Source organism: Pelodiscus sinensis, chromosome 2 (assembly GCF_052426305.1).
Source record: "Pelodiscus sinensis isolate ZL-2025 chromosome 2, ASM5242630v1, whole genome shotgun sequence".
NCBI lineage: Eukaryota > Metazoa > Chordata > Testudines > Trionychidae > Pelodiscus > Pelodiscus sinensis.
In genome coordinates this window covers 105,866,679-105,887,764 of record NC_143053.1, presented here as the reverse complement: position 1 = coordinate 105,887,764, position 21,086 = coordinate 105,866,679, and the positions used below count along the sequence as shown (strand labels likewise).

At 39.0% G+C, this 21,086-nt stretch overlaps 1 protein-coding gene across 15 annotated transcripts in view; it reads left to right on the top strand.

Moving 5' to 3' along the window:
* The window catches only part of CDKAL1 (CDKAL1 threonylcarbamoyladenosine tRNA methylthiotransferase), a 585,431-nt gene that overhangs the window by 316,151 nt on the left and 248,194 nt on the right, over nt 1–21,086 (top strand). For all 15 annotated transcript variants that reach the window (XM_089776363.1, XM_075921165.2, XM_089776362.1 and 12 more), the window contains one exon: nt 16,164–16,330. In XM_089776363.1, coding sequence (XP_089632489.1) covers nt 16,164–16,330 — 167 coding nt within the window. The remainder of the gene's footprint in view (nt 1–16,163; nt 16,331–21,086) is intronic.

Below are 21,086 nucleotides of genomic sequence, written 5' to 3'. Positions count from 1 at the left end.
ATGGGAGGTTAGTATTGTCTGGCAGCATTACCGATACTCCCACTTCTTCCTGGGTTGTTAGAGGACATTTAGGGGTAAATTATAGCTAAATAACAGCACAGAGTACTGAGGGGTAGGACCGGTGCCCTATAAACAAACATCATGGAACCGCTGGAAACTTGCAACCTCATGAAAAGTGGACATCTGACTCACTAGAATAATTCTGGATGATGGATATTTCTGGACCAGAGAGTTCTGGACTAGAAAGTTTCAACTTGTACTTGAATATAAATTCACCTTCTCTGAATCAGTATCAATTTTTCATTTTAGTGGATGGTGTTTCCTTCTTTATCAACACTTCAGTGGAGTGGGTTTTTCTTTTCTTATTTTACATCAGATTACGTTGAAGTCAACAGGAGTGTTTCCTAAACTCCCTGTCCACCCTAATATTGTTTAAACATTTTTTACACTTAAAAATAGTGAACTGGAGACTCTGGTTCTTTTACAACCATGAACAAATGATTGCATATACTATATAATTTCAGCTGTATTATTAATCAGGAATTTGTTGCAATTATAGTCTATTATGTAAAACTATATTTAGATTCCTTACATAGAGGTGGTACACTTGATGATCATTAATATAGATGCATGCACTACAATGGTCTTAAGGATTTAATCATAATTTCTTATGTTAATAACCCTTTCATATATGCAAAGATTCACCCCTTGAAGCCATCAGATCATATACCCTTTTAAAAATGCACGATTGTTTTTGAATGTAAGTATCTGATTTTGACACTTTTTAAAAGTTCATGCGTTTTTTGCTTAAACTTTCTCAGAAAGTTACACTGATTATTTTAAAACTAGGTTATTTGAAGAGTTCATTCACAGAGCTGTGACTGCTCCATTTCAACTATGAATTAATTTTAATTGCTAATTTACAAAACCACTAAAGGGGATTGACCACAGTAATGCTACTATTAATTACTGTTAAATACTGTTAATGTTGAAAGGACCAAAAATGTGAATCTCTGAAAAATTATCTCTTAGAAAAATTACCAGTGAGAGGGGGAAGGGAGAGGCCTATAATCCAAAAAAGTCAATCCATATTATTGACTTGTCAACATCATACTCTTTTCCATTTAGTCTCCCTAATGTTCTTTAGCCTTCCTTCCAGCTCCAGTCTTTGGATTGGAGAGAACTGAACAGAATCCTGCTCTATGTATAGTACGTATCAGGAACAGAATTCATGTTACACCATCCTTGCTGCCCGCAAAGAGCAGAGGTACATCTACTAGGCTCTTTTAACATGTTTCTAAAATCTCCGTGCTTAAGGTTATCTATGTCTAAGCTGGCTACTAGCTTCTGGGAGTAAGAAACGTCCTCATTTCTGTTGTTGTCTAATGTAAAGTGTCTTGCATGTTTCCCTGAAACATCTATTGGACAGAAATCACTGACAAAGATAGATGCTGGTCTAAATAAGCCATTGATCTGACTCAATATATTTCATATTCCTGTGTCAGACTCATGCATGCGGCCACAATAAACTCAGCCACCTCAGAAACTGGGAGTTACTTTTTTTCTCACTGACTCGCTAGTCACTTATAAATTGGTGTCTGTTACCCTGGTCATGGGAGCCTTTACCTAAAAAAGGGTCACTGTCAAGCATGAGGTGCTTTTGGTAGCTCAGGAAGCAATAGAGAAGGTAATGGTATCCTGTTTCTGTGCTGGGAAGTGGCATGTGCTGTGTTAAGACCTGGTTTGGAAGAGGATCTTTCAGCATTAGGAATTTCTTTTAAAAAGCATGTGTTACTTTGTTGTCTTGTCTTCTTTAATGGTGTTCCTGTGGTTGCAATAATGAAAATGTGCTGCTGTTACAAAATTAGAATAGCATAATATCTTCTAAATGTTTTTTTCAAAATGTAAGTTTTAATGATAATGCAAAGGTTCATGTCTACTGTGATTACCTTTCACAGCAAATTGGATGTTGAAAGTATTAATAATGGAGGTAAGAAACAGATTATAATTAACACAGTGAGGTGGACCTATATATCATTGGAAAATGCATATAGATAATATAAAAACAGGCCAACAAAGAAACAGGTCTATTTTTCCAAGCAATATTATGCTCTTGAGACTTAACTTTATTGTATAAAATAAACAGGTATTTTTGTCAGTGATTGAATTATTGTTTGAATTCCACTTTTGGACAGATGAAGCATCTACACTGTGGATTTTTGTTTAAGATTTCCAGGTAGACATTAATCTCTTTAATTTTGGATTAATTTGTATTACTATGTTAACATACAACCATTTTTTCAAAAAAAGTACATTAAAATGAAGAATGAGAATTGGTGTCTAAGAGAAAATTACATTAACATGGACAAGACAGTTCCCCAGTCTAGCACTTAGAGTGCAGAAGGTGGGGGCCCTCAAGAAACCTTAAAATATTTTGCCACTAAAGGCTTCTGTTTAAAAAAAACTCCCCAAGGTCATAGACTCCCTGACCTTGGGCAGTATGGTCAGGGTTCCAGACCACATACTATTGTTGCTCACCAGACTCCTGCCTCAGTGTTAGAGGGAGTCCCGTTTGCAGCTCCATTCTCATTGGTGACCTGATGCATACCTGTGATAGGGAGCACACATGGGCACGGTCAGCATACAAGGTCATCGGCCCAATCATGATCATTCCCTACACATCAACATCAAGGAGCTCAGAGCGGTTCACCTTCCCTACCTCACATATAAAAGCAAGGTGGTTCAGGAGCTCACCAACAATACAATGGCTATGTTCTATATCGACAAGCAAGGCAACGTCAGATCATGTGCCCTTTGCTATCAAGCCCTCAGGCTCTGTGGTTCTGTTTCCAGGGACCAGGAACACTGGCAGATTGCCTCAGCAGGTCCTTTCTTCTCACCATGAGTGGCTCTTCCACCTGGAAGTGGTTGGCTTCCTTTTCCATATTTGGGGAACTCCCCAGGTGGACTTGTTCACATCCAAACAGAATAGGAATTGTCACATTTTGTACTCACTTTGCCCATGCACATGGTTGCCAGATTCCGTTGGTTTCCACCTGTATCGTTTTTTGTATTGATATTACTAAAGCAACATGCCCATAAAGCAAGGGCATGTGAAGTGTGGTGATTACACACAACACTGACTGTGAAAGCCGTGCTCTCACTCTGCATCCAATCAGAACGCTGCTATGATTCAATCAGCACATCCCACAAATTCCAGGTACACAAGCACAGTTAACAAAACTACCCTATCCCAGGAGGCCTTCTTGGTTATGACAGTCTTGCAGTTCAATGAGATGGAGGGCCAGTCTTTAGCCTAGGTTGCCCATCACTGTGTTACATGAATGTAAACAGTGATCTTTTTAAAAAAAAATTCTTGCAAACATCACCAATTACCTATAACAGGTGTCAACTCTACAAAAAGATATGTAGTTTCTGGAAGTTGTTTCCTTATGAATAATTAAAGAGTGTCCATCACAACATTTTAAACAACATAGTACAGGACTGGTCCCGAAGGAGGGAGTTTGCCAGACCCAGGGAGGTCAATTCCATCCCTCTGCTTGTAGGATTCTGGGCTCTCCTGGGGTCCATCAGCAGACCTAGTGGAGCTCCCTTACTCCCAGGCCACTGGCTCCCAGCTTTGCTGGACAGTTCCAGACACCACAGAGGGGGACATCAGGCTCTGGTCACCCTAGGACTGCCACAGCTCCAATACTCAGGAACTGCCGGGACTCCAGTGTCCCAGAGCTTCTGCAGCTGGGCTGCCGTGGCTCTCAGGCATCGACACTGCCACAGCTCCAGGATGCTGGGACTGCTATAGCTCTGGGGCCGCTGGGGCTCCGCTTCCTGGGCTGTCGGACTCTGTTATCCCAGGGCCACTGCGGCTTCCTGGCTCCAGTGCAGCCAGGGCTCAGAGCATTGGGACTGTCATGGCAGTTGTGGCTCCATTCTCCAGAGATGCTAGTGCTCCGCTTCTTGGGACTGCCAGGGTTTCCACAGTTTTGCTACCCTGTGGCCGCTTGAGCTACCGTGAATCCGCTGCTCCTCAGGGCCACAAGGGCTGCCGTGACTCTGGTATCCCAGGGCTGCCATGGCTCTGATGTCCCAGGGTTGCTGCGGCCAACCCCATGGCCACCCAGCCATGGTCCAGGGGTTCTCTGGTTCAGCAATATCCGTGGTCTTGGCAGCCTACAGATGTTTCCAGACTAGAGAGTCCCAGACAAGAGAGATTCAACCTGTACAGGATTACAGATAATGAATCCAAACCAAAACATCCCATCACCCAAGACATAAAAGGGATGTTGAAAATCTGACCCTAGATTTGAATTTTACATGTGGGCCCACCAAAAATTATAGATCCAAATTCAGGAGTTTTCAGGGTGAACTATGTTCTTGTATTATCCACAATAATTCACAGTTTGTGTGGGGTAAGAGTGGGGTGTGTGTGCAGTAGGGTACTTTATGGTAAAGAGAAGTTTTCTTTCTGTAATTCTCTTAGTTTTATATTGGGAGGTAATAGGTTCCAGTGAAACGGGCCTTTTAAAATATGTTGTGAATAAGCTGGATCCAATTCAATAACCACGGAGAGCTACTTAATTTTAATCCATTTACTTTGCAGGTTAATTCTGCCTGCCATGAGAGATCGTTGTACTTCTTAAAAAAAAATTATGTGCAGTAAACCAAATGAAATATTGGGACTCTACATCACCTAGACTTAAATCATAATAGTGACAGCATTATATATGTGCTGTACATATGAGAGTTCTAAGTTATGTATTTACCCAGCTGTTGCAACTAACTTACAAGAGAAGTAATTGTGTTCTTACGACAACTGAAAAGATATATGATATTTTTTTCTGTTCTTTCTCTTTTTTAAAAAACCATAAATAATATTTGGGTTCATGCCTTCTGGCTAATTGATAAGTCTTGTAGGTTCACATCTCCCCTTCACAGAAACAACAAGAGCAATGACAGCATAGTGTACTGTATATTGTCCCCAAAGTATCATTGGCAATAGTGGATTGGTGGACAGTAGCTAAGAACAGGATTGATGACAACCAAAACATTTCATATAGAAAGAACTATCTATAAATTAATAACTGCCATTGTTGAGCTGAAATGGGTTTAAACCAGTGAAAGAAAGTTAACTCTGCATATCCATTACTTATAGCCATCCACTCACATCTGCTGCATCACTAAACTAGCTTCTTGAAAGATGGTTTTGATTTAGTGAAGAACTGTAAGCACATGAATTCTGCAGGGCACTTGAATTCAGTGAGAGCTGCAGGTAATCAGCACCTTTTGAGACTCAGATCATTTAGAATCTGTCTTCAGGAAATTAGATAATTTTGGCATTTGTCAACATAATAATAGAGTTGAATAATTTTCTGTACATTGGAACAGAATGGACTTTGAAAAGGGGCTAATGAGCATGTCACTTACCCAGCAACAATAGGGTCACAGTCAGGTAGCCAAAGGACAAGCAGAACTCTGTCTTCTTCCTTTACCCTTGTTTTCTGATACACCTAGACCAACTCATGAAAATCAGACACGTCTCCTCTACTCCCCCTGAAATCTCTCTCCCCTGTTTTTTTTACACTGTCTACAAAATCCAGTTAATCATTAAGATATATGATATTGTTAATCCACCTTGAGAGCATAATGCTTAAAGCTGTGATGTTGGTTCTGAACAGACTTGTGTGTAACCTGATTCTTTCCTGGTTCCTTTTAGAGTCTTCTCTTATTTTTGCAGAGCAAAGATAGACTCATACAGGAGACCCTTGTGGTTCTGCATATTCACAGGATCTCCTATCCTGGGGGAACTCATCATGGGCAGCTGTAGTAAGTTCAGCACTGCTCCCATGACTCCCAGTATGTGCTGGTATCACCATTTGCGGTGGATGCATTGCCACATCCGCTGTGAATGGTGAGGTTCATGAGCGTAGGCATAATACTGCCTGCAGCTAGCAACAACCTAGTATAGTGTTCTCTCCTCTCTTCTGTTAATGTACTTTAGCTTCAAACTGTACAGGACAGGGCATTTAGTTTATGCTCTTGCATTAGTCTACAGAATTGGAGGTCTTTAAAGTAAGCATAAGGGTTTTCATTGTAGGGGAAAGAAATCTATTATGCTCCATTTGGCATCCTAACTGCTGCACAAGTGGAAAATATAGCAAACTTTTTAAAGGGCATTGTGTAATTTTTTTAAACGTTCCCTTATTGTTAATTTCTTAGAAACATCAAAATTAGTAAAAACTGTTTTAATCTTCTCTATTAGGCAACTTTTTTCCTGCTGCTTGAATGAAAGTGAAATTAATATGATAGTAGTTATTATTTTTTGTCTAAGATCAGCAGTTTAATATGATAAATTGATCATGCCAAAACATTTTGGTTTGTTCGCCAGTACAGCTACAGATGCCATATAGCTATAGAAACAGTAGAGCTTTAAAAGTGTAAAGTGAATATATAAAAGTTTTATATTTATAAATTTTACAAAAGCAGCTCTCTTTTTTTTAAAATCTGGTGGTGGAGCAATTGGTTTGCAAAACGAACAGTTGTGTATTAAATACTAGAAGATTTACCAAGAGTTGTTCAGGTCCTTAACTCAATTTTTAATTTTTTGGAAAAAATAAAATGAAAATGTACATTTTTCATTTGACTCATTGCTCTGGGGTGGGGCTGGGCATGAGGGGTTCAGTATATAGTCTGCCTTGGGGAAAGAAGACTACCCCAGCCCTCTCCAACCACTGCAGGTTGGGGACAGGTAAGAAGCGATTCTCACTGAACACTGCAGCTAAAGCAGGCACAACTGGGGGAGGGTTGCATGTTCCCCAGCTGAGGCAGGTATAGGTTTTATGAAAAACAATCCCATTTCCTGGCACAAGCAACTCTTACTCTTACAGAATGCTATACCCTCTGGCTCTTATTGTTTAGGAGGAGTTCTTGTACGGACATACACAAAGACAAACTCTTTTGAATATATAGTAGATTAATTCCCAAATTTTTGAAACACTTACAGCTCTCATATTTGATGTAAAAATAATGTCTGTTACATCATACATTTAAATGGATGCGTTCAAGTGACCTTTTTTCTGAATTAGGTGTTTGTTTGTTTGTTTGTTTGTTTGTTTGTTTGTTTGTTTGTAAAATGACATCTCTTACATGGGACAGCACACACATTGCTCATTTTCCAAAAAAATATTTGCTGAAGATTTTGTTTTTCACTGTTGGGGAAGATGAATTAAAAATAGAACCAGAAGTTGGAGGGCATGCATTACTGATACAGTTACAGGGACAGAAGCTGTGATTAATATTTCCATCTGAAGCATGTTTTGATGGTGTATTTCTTAACCTATCAAAGACTAAAAACATGGGGTGCTGTCGCTCTTTTGAAATATATAAAAAATTAACTAATTGTCAGAATAGTTATTAATCAGAAACTGTAAATTACTCCTTAAATCTGAGTTTTTTCAATCTGTTTTTGTATTCTGAATTTGAAGATCCTGTCATGTGCAATGTCATAACTGTAGGTCTAGAGTCAGATAAAGGAATTGGACAAAACAACCATTTCCAACACTGAACTGGAATCCTTTTTAACAAAAATGTTTGTTAATCATAACTTACACAAATCCAAAGCAAAATTATAAAGAAGAGGGGAGACTCCAACTGAAACTTGCTTGAATGAAAATGGAATTAACAAACAGTAAGATCATAAGACAAAACAAGTACAAAAAATAGTTTCACAAAATTGTGAGGAAATACTACTTTCTCTCGCAGATTCAAATATGTTATTAATTCTAACTAAAAATGTAAATGTAACATAAATATCCATATTGTCTTCCAATAATATTTTGATAAATACAAGCATTAGTTGTTAGAAGCCCGTGAGTGATGTGACTTTCATTTATCTTCAATAACAAGATCATTTAAAGTAAATAACTGCACAAACCAGTCTGTACAAGAAATCTTCCACTTATAAACTGAAGTATGCCTTCTTATGAGGAAAGCATGCCTTAGAATAAACTAAAAACAGGACTATGTAGCACTTTAAAGACTAACAAAATGGTTTATTAGGTGATGAGCTTTCATGGGTCAGACCCACTTCCTCAGATCAAATTGTGGAAGAAAATTGACACAACCATATATACCAAAGGATACAATCAAAAAAATGAACACACATGAAAAGGACAAATCAAATTTCAGAACAGAAGGGTGATGTGCGGGAGAGGTAAATGTCTGTGAGCTAATGATATTAGATATTATTACCTCTAATATCTTTAGCTCACAGATATTTACCTCCCCCCCACATCACCCTTCTGTTCTGAAATTTGATTTGTCCTTTTCATGTGTGTTTATTTTTTTGATTGTATCCTTTGGTATATATGGTTGTGCCAATTTTCTTCCACAATTTGATCTGAGGAAGTGGGTCTGGCCCACAAAAGCTCATCACCTAATAAACCATCTTGTTAGTCTTTAAAGTGCTGCATAGTCCTGTCTTTTGTTTCATTTAGAGCAGACTAACACTGCTACATATCTAATACTATTCAGAAATAATAACTTCTAAAGTGACCGTTTCAGATATAATAACGTTTCTGCTGTCCTCAATAACTACTGGATGAAAGGAAGCTTTTTAGGAATTTTGCCAAAATCATTGTCTTTAGTTAGGGTTTATGTTGTACTACCTAAACCTTCAAAGACATGTACATTCTTAAAAGATACTTAAACTACTGTGGTGATGCTTCAGAGAGGTTTTTTTTATTAGCATGCATTAATATTTATTGTTTAATATTAATTACTGTTCCTTTCTTTCTAATTTTCCTCAGTCCATTTTGATGAATAACAGTATTCACCCAACTATTCACCCATCCACAGCTCCTTCCTGCAGTAGAGGATCTTGATGAATGAATCACTAAACCAGTCTTTTCATTCTTGCTTCTCTTCAAGAGAAAGGACCTGAAAATCCCTTTCAGCATCAGGTTTCTTTTATGAAGCAGCCTATGCACATGCGATGGTGTATTCAAATCAATATTGGACAGGGCAAAGCTGCCAAACATTCAAACCATGCACAGGGTTTCAATGGAGAACCCTCATAGTGGTATCAGCAGTCTGACAGCCTGGACTGGTGCCTGTTGGGAAATCCTGGTTTCTTAGACCCCAGTCTGAGAGAGGCCCCTAGGACTCCTGCCGTCACTGAACAGAACATGGGGAACTTGTCTTGGTGAGCCCACAGGCATCCCCAACAAAATGCAGAATGCTATGAAATAAGAGATTGGTGCCATGTTGGAAGCAGGAAGAATCCTGAAGCAAGACGGGTGAAGTCTGGTTGTATTGGTCCCAAAACTAGACAGAACTACATGTCGAACCTCCCTTGTCCATCACCTTCAGGACTGAGTGGTCCCAAACCGTGTACCCACTAAGGTGCATGCCTGCACGGCCATGAACAAAAAATTATTCCTCCACCCACCTCCTCTGGAGAGCCGTGCAGCAGCACTCGTGCAGCTGGTGACTGCTACTGTGGGCGGGACTGTCTGAGATGGCATGGTGAAGGAACCGCTGGGGCTGGGGGCCGGGACTTGCCATGGCTGTGTGGCAGGGGGGAGAGGCCTGCTCCGGAGGCCGGAGCTGCCACATGGCAGGGAAGCAGGGCCCTGTTCTTGTGGCTGGGGCCGGTAATGGGACCTGCCACTTGGGGGGCGGTGTCTGCTCCGTCAGCCAGGAACATGTGTGTGTGAATAAATTGAGTGCCACGGTGGCACACATTCAAACCAGCGCACATGCCCACCTATGCAAAGACCCCCATCCTGTTCAGTCCTAACTATTTAAAAGGATTCACTTTGCAAACCAGTACCTCAGAAGTGGGACTAGACAGGAAACAGTGTAACACACTGTATTCTGACCTGCAAACTGTTCCCACAAGAACAGGCCTACCGTGATAGAAAAGGAGTGACTGGCCATGAAATGGGCTGTGAAGTCTCTCTGATATTACCTACTGGGAAATCCATTTTCATTAGTCACTAATCATGCCTTTTTGGGGTGATTAAGCACCATGAAAGACATGAACCCCTAGCTTATGCAGTGGTATGTGTCCCTCTAGCCTGTGCTTTCTGAATCCAGCATAAAGTGGGAAAAGCTCACCAAATGTTAATTATTCCCTCTCGCTTCTTTCCTCTCCAAAAAACAAAATGTCTGGCCTTTGTTCCCTACATGCCATTTTGAGGGTCCCCCATACGAATGTTCAGCCCTCAGCTTTTGAGAAAAAGGATTTACAAACAGCTGCTGACAGATGACCCCTCTATGAGGGAAGGGAGGTGCAGTTTCTGAAACTATACAGTGTTTGGCTATTATTTAGCGTGAGTCTCATTTTTTTAATAGAAAAATAGGTTGTGATAGTCTACTGACAAAATAACTGTCATACATTATGAGCAAGCTTTCAGTAATATGAAGTGTATAAAGATATCATTACGTTTTCTATATTGAGGTCTTGATTCAACAAGGTACATTAGCACAGGGCTACTCATCACACGGCCCACGGCCCGTTTGTTTGTGGCGCACGGTGCAGTTTGGGTTTACGCAGGGCTCAACACACGGCCCACGGGAGGGATCCTTTGAACATGGCCTCCACTGGGAACACACACCACAACGGCGAGTCAATATAATGATTTTCTGTTGATATGCGTTTTAGTAGTTAAATTCCTGGACTGTCATTGCTCATTAAAAGTGCTGTCATATGGATGGAAATGGGATAAATAGTGCATTTTATTAATATCAGCAGAACTGACTTAAATGGGGTCTGTGTGTTGTGTAGTCTTGTCTTAATCTTTGTATTCATGCCTGTCAGTGGGAAAGAAGCTAGTTGCATATATTTACATATATTTTTGCATGTATATGCAACCACACGTAAGTTGCGGCCCTCTGAGAGTATCATTGTAGCCCCTGGGGCTTCCAAAGTTGAGTAGTCTTTCTTTAGCACATTCATAGCCTTAAATCCATGTGTAACCCCAGACTATGTCTACACTGCCCCAGTTTTGTGCAAAAAATATGCAAATGAGGCTGTGTGGAATATCGCCGAGCCTCATTTGCATAAGTAACGACACTCCGTTTTTGCGCAAGAGGCTTTTGCACAAAAACCCCCTCTTGCGCAAAAGCCATTCTTCCTGAAAAAAAGTGGAAGAACGGCTCTTGCGCAAGAGGAGTTTTTTGTGCAAAAAGGAGCCGTGTAGGTGGCTGCTTTTTGTGCAAAAGCCTCTTGTGCAAAAACGGAGCCTCGTTAATTATGCAAATGAGGCATGGAGATATTCCCCCCAGCATTGTCAGTGAAAGAAGGGTATAAGAGAGAATCTATGTGGTGTAAAATCATCCTAAATAATTCACATTTAAAGTAAATTTCATTTCACAAGGCTTCCTGTCCATTTCTGGCTATATAAAGGCTGCAATTCAGCCAGCAATGAATTTTAAAGGGGTGAGCAGGAATGGCAGCTTCAGTTTGATTGATTTTCCTTAAATCTGCAGGCAATTTTTTAACAAACACTTAAGTCAGTCCTCTTCTTGGTAGATGGCCTTTGAGATTTCTGTGGTACAGTGAGAGAAGTATTTCTGTGGTCTGGACAACACTGCAGGCTGCTAAAAGAATTCTCTGTTGGAAAAGGAAGTACAAGGCCAGGCAGTTACTGAGAAAGGTATGAGGGCTACTAAGGTCAGTGCTGGGGTCTCCCGCTGTGACAACCTGCAGAGAATCACACTACTGGAAAAACTCTATGGTTTAAATTAGAAAAATCTCTCAGGAAAGGTTTTTAAAAAGAAAAGTGAATGTTTTTGGTACTCTGTATTTTTCTTACCAGATTACAAAGTAAATTACCATGAGATTAATTGAAGACTAGTTAATTGATAGCTATAATTTTAGAGATCTAATTTTAAGAATGTATGTTTTCAGTTTGAACCTGTTTTGGATGGGGCGGGGCTTTGCTAACTATATACAATTAGGATTGCCAGATAGTTTCAGCAAAAATACCGGACACAGTTGACATTACATCACAATCTACATTACATCTGATTTAAAAATACTGGACATTTATATTTTCTCATTTATATTTTTTCAATTTGTTTCCCAAACAGAAAGGTCAAATACTGAACTGTCCAGTTCAAAACCGGACACCTGGCAACCCTATATACAATTAGACTAATATTTAGATATCCTTACATGACAAAAGAAATTATTAGCAAGATATTTTTCAGTTTAGCCAAATTAGTATAGTGGGAGCAGATGCATTCATTCCACTTCAAAATATATAATATACACATAGAGAGAGATTTAGGTGTCATTTATTCAAATTTATAATGCTGTATATAGCAATCAGTACAAAAAAGCAAAGTGATGTGTTCAGATCTGGAAAATATGCTGAAGACAGCCCAACTTGTATTATTGGGGAAAGAAGTTTCCTAGAAATAAATATATAACATGGAAATATATGGCTTAGAACAATAATACCGTTAGCTGTAACAAGAGGTCATTTGGATTATTCTACAGAAAGCAAAATCAAAATTAATGGAAGATGTTTCTTCAGTGCTTATTCTTTATACTAGTGAAATATCTGGTAGGGTGCAAAGCATCTTTCATTTAGTATTAACCTTTTATGTCCTCAAACATTTTTCCATTCTCAGTTATCTCCACTTACAGGAGAGCAGAGATATAATCCAGCTGTTAAAAGTTACAATTTGTGCTAGGGCTGGGTACTTGGGGAGGAGAACAGAAAGAGTTGTGACCAAAGACTGATTTATGCTTCTTTGAGTGCAACAGTAATGGAGTTTTTAATATCTGCAATGTATTCAAAGTGCAGAAAAAAAAATTCTTTGGATCACATTTCTTTCTGGGAGGTTAGTTTGCATCTATTAGCACTAAAATTACCCAGGTAACAGCATGATAGATGACCTAATGAAGTGAGTATTCAGTAGGGGGAAAAAATGCACATGATGAGTCAATGTGTTTAAAAAAGAGATCCTGAGCAATACTGGGGAATGTTGCTTTCACAGAAGAATTGTTTTCTTTGGGGAAAAAAGTGTAAGAAAATAATAAATAAGAAGTGATCATATTCTCCATTTTCCCATTTGCCTTAAGATGGGAGACCTGCTGTGGCTGTTTTTTTAAATGGACCTCGCATTGAGTCCAGGGGACTAGAATGAACATTTTAACAGATCTTTTTTTTGTATTAACACCAAAGCTGTAATTTGCGAGCTGGGGTCTAGGGTGATTTATCCAGTTTCTATAGATTTCAAGACTTGGGGCTTATAATGCCCTTCAGAATTTGCTTATCCCTTTTGAAAGCTGAAATTAGGGGAAGGTTTTCCTAGAGTACAGTGTTGTTTTCTGCATTCTGTACTTGTTTTTTGCCTGTCTGAGCTTGGATTATACCCATTGCCTTTTATTCAGCACCCTGATCACAGAGCAGTTGTGACAGTTATTCCAGTTGTTACTGATTTAATTTTACAGCTGTTTCCTTTTGGTGTGATTTAATTCAAAGTTTCAGCTCACCAGGAGGGTAATAATCCCACCTATGCAGCTTTAAGAGCTGGTCATTGTTTTCCACCTGAATGTTATTTCCATTCCTATTCATAGACATTCTTCACATTCATCTGGCAACAGCAAGGCAAGGTTCCAAAAGCCCTCTTCAGAGGGTAAAAACATGGAACAATTTGGATGGAAAAATTATAAATTAAAATCAGTCTGTTCACTTCAAAATGTTCACGTTGTTGTTTTGGTGAATGCCAGCAACTGGAAAATAATGGCTAATGTCCTGTTTTTGTATCTCATTTAAGATTTTTATTTATTTATGTAATGATACTTGATCCATTTTTTCCATTGAGTGCACAATACATTATTGTGGGTTTTTTTTTTTAAGTCAACCAAACCTCGGCAATTGCTTTGCATTACTTGATGTGAAATATAATGCTATAATATTAGCAACTTGTGTAAAACAAGAAGTGAGTGTGTATAATATAGGTATACTGTGAAACTCTCCAGAGATGTGACAATACGGTAATTCTTAACAGTATAACACCATTGTGCTTTACACTATGCCAAATACATCTAATGGAATGTTAGCAGGTGATAGCTACTAGGAATGTAAGAGTATAGCCATTTAAACGGTTGATAACCCTGGGCTTATCGGTTACCGTTAACAGTTACATGCAGTCTCCTGGCCCTGTTTCCAGGGAGCTGGCTGCCACCCTGTGCTGCTGGCTCTGTATCAGAGCCTGCAGTGCGGGATGGCAGCTGGTGCTATAGGAACGGAGTGGGTATGCTCCAAGAGCCAGCTTAAAAGCCAACCTCCAGCATGCACCGGCTCGTGGGGAGCTTGCTGCTGCCCTGCAGCTAAAAGGCTTATACTGCAAAGCCTGCAGCACAGCCGGTTCCCCAGGAGTGGGGCCAGCCAGCTCTGTTCCCAAGGATCTGGCTGCACTGTTGGCTCTGCAGTATAAGCGTTATACTACGGAACCCACAGCATATAACTGGCGAATTTTTCAGCAGCTACACAGTTCCCTAATTAAATGTTGAACATCCCTAAATGGCTACATAGCCATTGCAAATGAGTTAATCAAACTTTTAATACCTGACGTGGAACTTTTAAAGGTGGGCTGTGAACATGTGCAGATACTATTCAGACTGATGTTTTATAGGATTTTATCTAAGTGCATAATTGTATATTTGTTTAGAGCCCATTTCAGTATTGTTATCTGGTAGTTTTGAATGTGTCCTACATTATAAAACATTGTTTATGTTAAACTGAAGTATGCTGGAGAGAACCATCTCAATGTTGCTATCCACCAGGACACTCACAAAAACAAGTCCAGTTCATGAAGCTATCCCAGTGGTCAAAATTTTAAATAAAATATTTTGGTTTATATTGTAAATGGTTTTAGTTTTAAGTATTGAATAGCTCTAAAATGTTTTTTAAAGAATCAAAGTTCAGTTTGACACTCAACAAAGTCTGTTTTACCTCCCTTTCAACATAGCATGACTTAGAGTATTTGCTTTTTCCATTTGCCTCATAGTTTTAACATTATTTAAACCAATGTTTTTGTTTGTAGTTTCCAAATTAAAATGATTAAAACATTTACATTTTATGAGGCTTAGCTTCCTCTGCCAGTCCAGTTGGAGCCACTTTGAAACCACAGTCATGTGGCTTCTAACAAATGGAATGGTAGATGTGATTTCTTTTTCTTTTCTTTCTGGTTCATTTCCTGTAGTAGAAACTTAACTTTGCACTGAGCTAAGCATAGTCATCTAATTGAATCATAATAAATTCTTCCCCCTTTTTAGTTGTCTTATTTCTTCAGCAGCTTCATTTCTATATTATGAAAAAGTTGAGGTCAAAGGCAGACTTATACTAGTGAAGTCTTTTTCATTTCAACTCTTATTAACAGGTGACACAATCTTTGCTTTCTTTGGACAGAAAGATGTCACAAGATTTCAGTGTTAAAGGGCAAGCATTTTTACAATGCAAATCGACTACACTACTTCCTAAGATCTGATTGATGGAAAATAAAAGTATTAACTGCCAGGAAACATGTTTTCCAACATTACTATTTAGGCATCCTGCACTGGTCCTACCTTTTTAATGGAATAATTTAATATCTCATTGCTAACAGTGTAATTTAAAAGGTACAGTTGTAATAGTTATTCCAGGATACATGATAATTACCACATTCTGCAGTTGGCTTGTTTGATCTTTAACTACCCCTGGAGTTAACTGACTAACTGGTTAGTTAACAGACTGCTAAGTTCTAGTAATGGTCATTAGCGAGGACTGATAGCTTGAGCAGCACTGGTTGCCCTGTTTAATAAACTAGATAGCTTCAAAGATGGGAGTGCAGTAAAAATCCAGATTAAGTTGCTTTAGAGGCAGCACAGTATTAATCACTGGCTGTAAATGTTAATCACCGCACAGCAATGATAATTTACAGCATTGGTGTAGCACTCTGGTGCTCATAAAATGAACTTAATAACCCACCACTACCCATGGGATAAGCCTCTTTTTTCTGCGACTGAATACTCAGTCTGGTTGCATAATAGCCTCGTGAAATACTGCATTAAAAAGGGTGAGCAGCTGTATGATAAAATAAACAGCTCCAAAACAGATTTGTTAATTATCTCTTTCTTTTATTCACAGAGGGTGTTTGTGAGATATGGCTGACCAGCGAAGACACAGGAGCTTATGGCAGAGACATAGGCACAGACCTTCCTACACTTCTGTGGAAACTGGTTGAAGTTATTCCCGAGGGAGCTATGCTGAGACTTGGCATGACAAATCCTCCCTATATTTTAGAGCATCTGGAGGTAAGGGGGGAAAAAAGAATAATTTACATACTGACATAGATGTTAACAAATCAAGTCAGTGCAGTGTCATATGTAGAATGATAAGTGTTTCATTTAAGACTGTTAGTAACTTTTTGTAGTCCCAGATTATTAAAAAGTAAATTTGGTAGAATTAGGCTTTAAAATTTAAATCATTTGTCTGTTATAGGAGATTGTCCAATTTAATCAAATATCCAAATCTTCTTGAGTGTGATATATTATTCTGAACTCTAACCTGTGCAACTTGAGTGTAATGATGCTTGGCTTTTACTTAATCAGCCATTTCAATTGCTAGTTGAAAAGCTTATAGCAGACTGTGGATCCTGGGTCAAAATCTTGCGCTCTTTTGTAAACTCTGTCTTCCCAGACATGCACCCAAAAAACTTAGTATTACTCTGTCTCAGCATTGTGTTCATAAAATGACAAACATTGGGATGAAGAATAAAGGTGAAAATTCTGCCCTATGAATGTTCAGGGCTTTTACAGAGAGCTGTGCAGACAGAATGAAAGTGAACTACAAATATACGAATATCATGAATTGAGATAATTATCTAAAAGAATTATTTGGTTAGTCCCCATGACAAAATACATTTCCTGACTCTTTTGTGAATTGATGATGGGGAAAACCTAACCTAACAGAGAAAAAGCAGTGACTTAGAAGTCTTCTGCAGTCTGTATCTCATCAATACCCAGATAAAACTACACATATATGAAAATAAATAGTAGCTGAACAACATCTAGAGCTACCTAGCATATTATACATTATGTTTTTCCACTTGTAGTTCCTTAAATCATTGAAGTCCATGTGAAATAATCCTTGTGACTAGTCACATCTTCAGAGTTCTAAGAAAAGAGTGAGCCTACCTGCCTTGATGTCTAAAGAAATTATATACTAGTATGTAGGCTCTTTCAAGAAGTGTCTGTTGCCACTAGGAAAAAGGGATGGCTTTGTGGTAGTGATTGATTCAGAAAGGTTGATAGACTCAGTTTAAAGTAATGAGTAAAGATACTACTGTATCACTCTTAATAGTATAATGCCTATCTTGAGGAGCCTCCGCTGTCTAAGCATCACCTTGGGAATGAACAAAACTCTATAATTACAAGTTTTATCCTTCTAATGTGTATAGGTTGCTAGGTGTCCGGTTTTGAACTGGATAGTCCAATATTTGAGCTTTCTGTTCAGGAAACAAATTGAGAAAATATAAATTTTCTAAATAAGATGTAATGTAGATTGTGATGCAATGTCGAGTGTGTCCAGTATTTTTGTTGAAACCATCTAGCAACCCTAAATGTGTACTATGCAAGTGTAGCATAAGACCATAAAAAGAGTGATTTGTTCATCACCTCAAAGATACATTGTCACTTTTCATAGGAGCTGGAACTTGCATTGTTGTTTCTGGCCAAAATCTTTTGGCTTTAGTCACATTTGTATAGTTCTGTGTATGCTGGTGATTGCCACCCACTCCACTAGTTAGGTAGCTAGCTATGTTAAGTGCTCATATAAGTATAGTATTTGCCCAGTTATCTGAATTTCTTTTATCCAAAAATCTTAATTATTCAAATCCACTTTGTGCCCCCCATGTAGCTCTACAAATTACAAGCAACACATTCACATGAACTTCATGATACACTATACTCATAAAAAATCACCATACACTGGACAAGCTATGTACTCACTCAATGGCTGCAACAATGTGTCTAGTTCTAAGTGCATTAGTTGTATGCCTAGCAGGATCTATGGTCAATGCTCCTTTCCCATTGTGGAACCTGAGACATGGTTTCTTAGTGATCAGTGTGACAGGGATCTCACTGACACCACAATCATCACTGAGATGCCGCATGCAGCCACAGCTCAAAACAGGCAATGCAAACATGAAGGTGTGTAGGGGAGGGGCGGACACACAAAGTGCCATAATTCCTAGCTCTCGTGGATGCTTTACTGCCTTCCAACCTGAAGTTAGAACACAGCACAAAATAACACTTCTATTTTATCTAAATACCCAATTTATTTATCTGAAGGATATTTGGATAAATGAGGGTGTAATGTATAATACTTCTGAAAAACTTTGGAATAATCCAAGATGAAATATTCCATTAATATTACTTTATGATTTTATCTTTATTTCAGTATTTCAGATTTATTAAATCTGTTGATTGCATTTGTAGAAGATATGGTCAAGATGCCATAGATTTAGAACATCAAAGCTAATAATAAAAGCATTGTATTTGATACAAACAAATCAAAGTTATAATACTTCAGATTTGTATGCTGAATGAGCACAGTTTCTAACAGTACACATTTAACATTTATCAGGTACACTGATAACTTCTGGCTTACACATTCAGCTTGTAACATGCTATAGGTGTATAGCTAGAAATGACTCAATGGCAGCTGCTCACTGTAAGTCAAATGCAGCTTCAGGCAGTTTTGAACCTTTTTTACCCTAGGTATCCCTGAGAGGACAGTTCACTACATATATCAATGCTAGTAATTATAAATATAATATATTTATAATTAAATAGATGAATAAATGTTGGTAAATGGAAAGCAGTGACATTGGAGGGAAACCTTTAAACTACTTACACACTTCATAAATTATAAATTTAACTGTATCAACTCAAGAAGAGAGATCTGACTGTCACTGTAGACAGCTCAATTAAAACGTCTAAACAGTGTATCAGAAAAGTAAATACGTTCAAATAAATAAGAAATGGGATGGATAATAATACAGAAAATAATATATTGCCATTTTATGAATTACTGTCTCACAAAAGTGTTGGCTGCTTTTGGAGAGACCAGACATGGAACTATCTAGACCACAATTCTAATCAAGTATGGCAATTACTGTCTTTCTGTCACACACTTTTTAAGTCCTTTCTTGAGGAGGAAGGCAAAAGTGCTTGCATACACCCAACCTAGTTTCCTGAGGAAAAATATTGGTCTTAATGTAGAGAGATCCTGAATTACAACAAACGGTGGGTACATAATTATCCAAGGTAGAATAAAAAGACACTCTTGGCCTGTATTTCAATTAAAACTTGCATTCTTTTGTGTAAGTTATGTTGACTTGTAATCCATATGATTCAGTTTAGCACTTCAATATCAGAAGTAATATTGGGAGGGAAGGGCAGTCTTTTCCAGTACTGCTGTAAAGCATCTTGTATCTATGGGTATGTCTACACTTGCCCCCTACTTTGAATTAGCTGGTAAACCTCATTGTAGGAGCGGCGAGGAGTCCTGTGGCACCTTATAGACTAACTGAAGTGTTGGAGCATAAGCTTTCGTGGGCAAAGACCCACTTCGTCAGATGCATGTAGTGGAAATTTCCAGAGGCAGGTATAAATATGCAGGCCAGAATCAGGCTGCAGATGACGAGGTGGATCCAATCAGGGAGGATGAGGCCCACTTCTAGTAGCTGATCTGGAGGTGTGAATTCCAAGAGAGGAGAAGCTGCTTTTGTAGTTAGCGAGTCATTCACAGTCTTTGTTTAATCCTGAGTTGATTGTGTCAAATTTGAAGATGAACTGTAGCTCAGCAGCTTCTCTTTGAAGTCTGGTTGTGAAGTTTTTTGTTGCAGGATGGCTACCTTTAGATCTGCAATAGTGTGTCCAGGGAGATTGAAGTGTTCCCCTATAGGCTTTTGTATGTTTCCATTCCTAATATCTGATTTGTGTCCATTGATTCTTTTACGTAGGGACTGTCCAGTTTTTGTCCCCAAAGGGGTAGCCTTTTGACCTCTGAGCCACCAATGGAAAGGTCCTCCTAACCTAGGTCTAGGGAACCCAGAAGATTTGCTTGGGGAAACCATTGGCTTGGCAAGCTGCTTTACATCTATAGAATACACTTGTGGAAATGGCCATGTCACAGACATTGTTAAAGAAAATTGACAATTATTCATCTAACAAGGCTGGAACATTTGAGTATGTGAACTCTTTTTTTCAGTTGACTAAGCAGCATCACAAATATTTTTGCTGAAAGCAAGTGCTAGCTGGCTTACTGAGCAAGATGATTATGCATTAAACAAACCAGCCTGGTTTCAGTTTGGTACAGTTGCATGTTGCAGCTTTTCTGATGACTATGAAAGTCACTTCTGAACAAACAAATTTTATCGCATCAAGTGCAAAGAAAGGTTTCATCCTGTTGATCATGGGAAGGTGCTCGTTTTTTACTCTGGAGTGGTTTTATCCCACTAAAGCTTATGCAGAAATAAATCTGTTAGGGTATGTCTACACTACCCCCCTAGTTCGAACTAGGGGGGTAATGTATGCATACCGAACTTGCTAATGAAGCCCGGGATTTGAATTTCCCGGGCTTCATTAGCATAAAGCCGGCGCCGCCATTTTTAAAAGCCGGCTAGTGCGAACCCCGTGCCGCGCGACTACACGCGGCACGGACTAGATAGTTTGGATTAGGCTTCCTAATCCGAACTATCTGTACACCTCGTTCCACGCCTCGTGGAAGCATAATCCAAACTATCTAGTCCGTGCCGCGTGTAGCCGCGCGGCACGGGGTTCGCACTAGCCGGCTTTTAAAAATGGCGGCGCCGGCTTTATGCTAATGAAGCCCGGGAAATTCAAATCCCGGGCTTCATTACCAAGTTCGGTATGCATACCTTACCCCCCTAGTTCGAACTAGGGGGGTAGTGTAGACATACCCTTAGTCTTTAAGATGCCACAGAACTCCTCGTTGTTTTAGTTTTGACCATAGAGACCACTATTTATCATATTCTGTGATGCC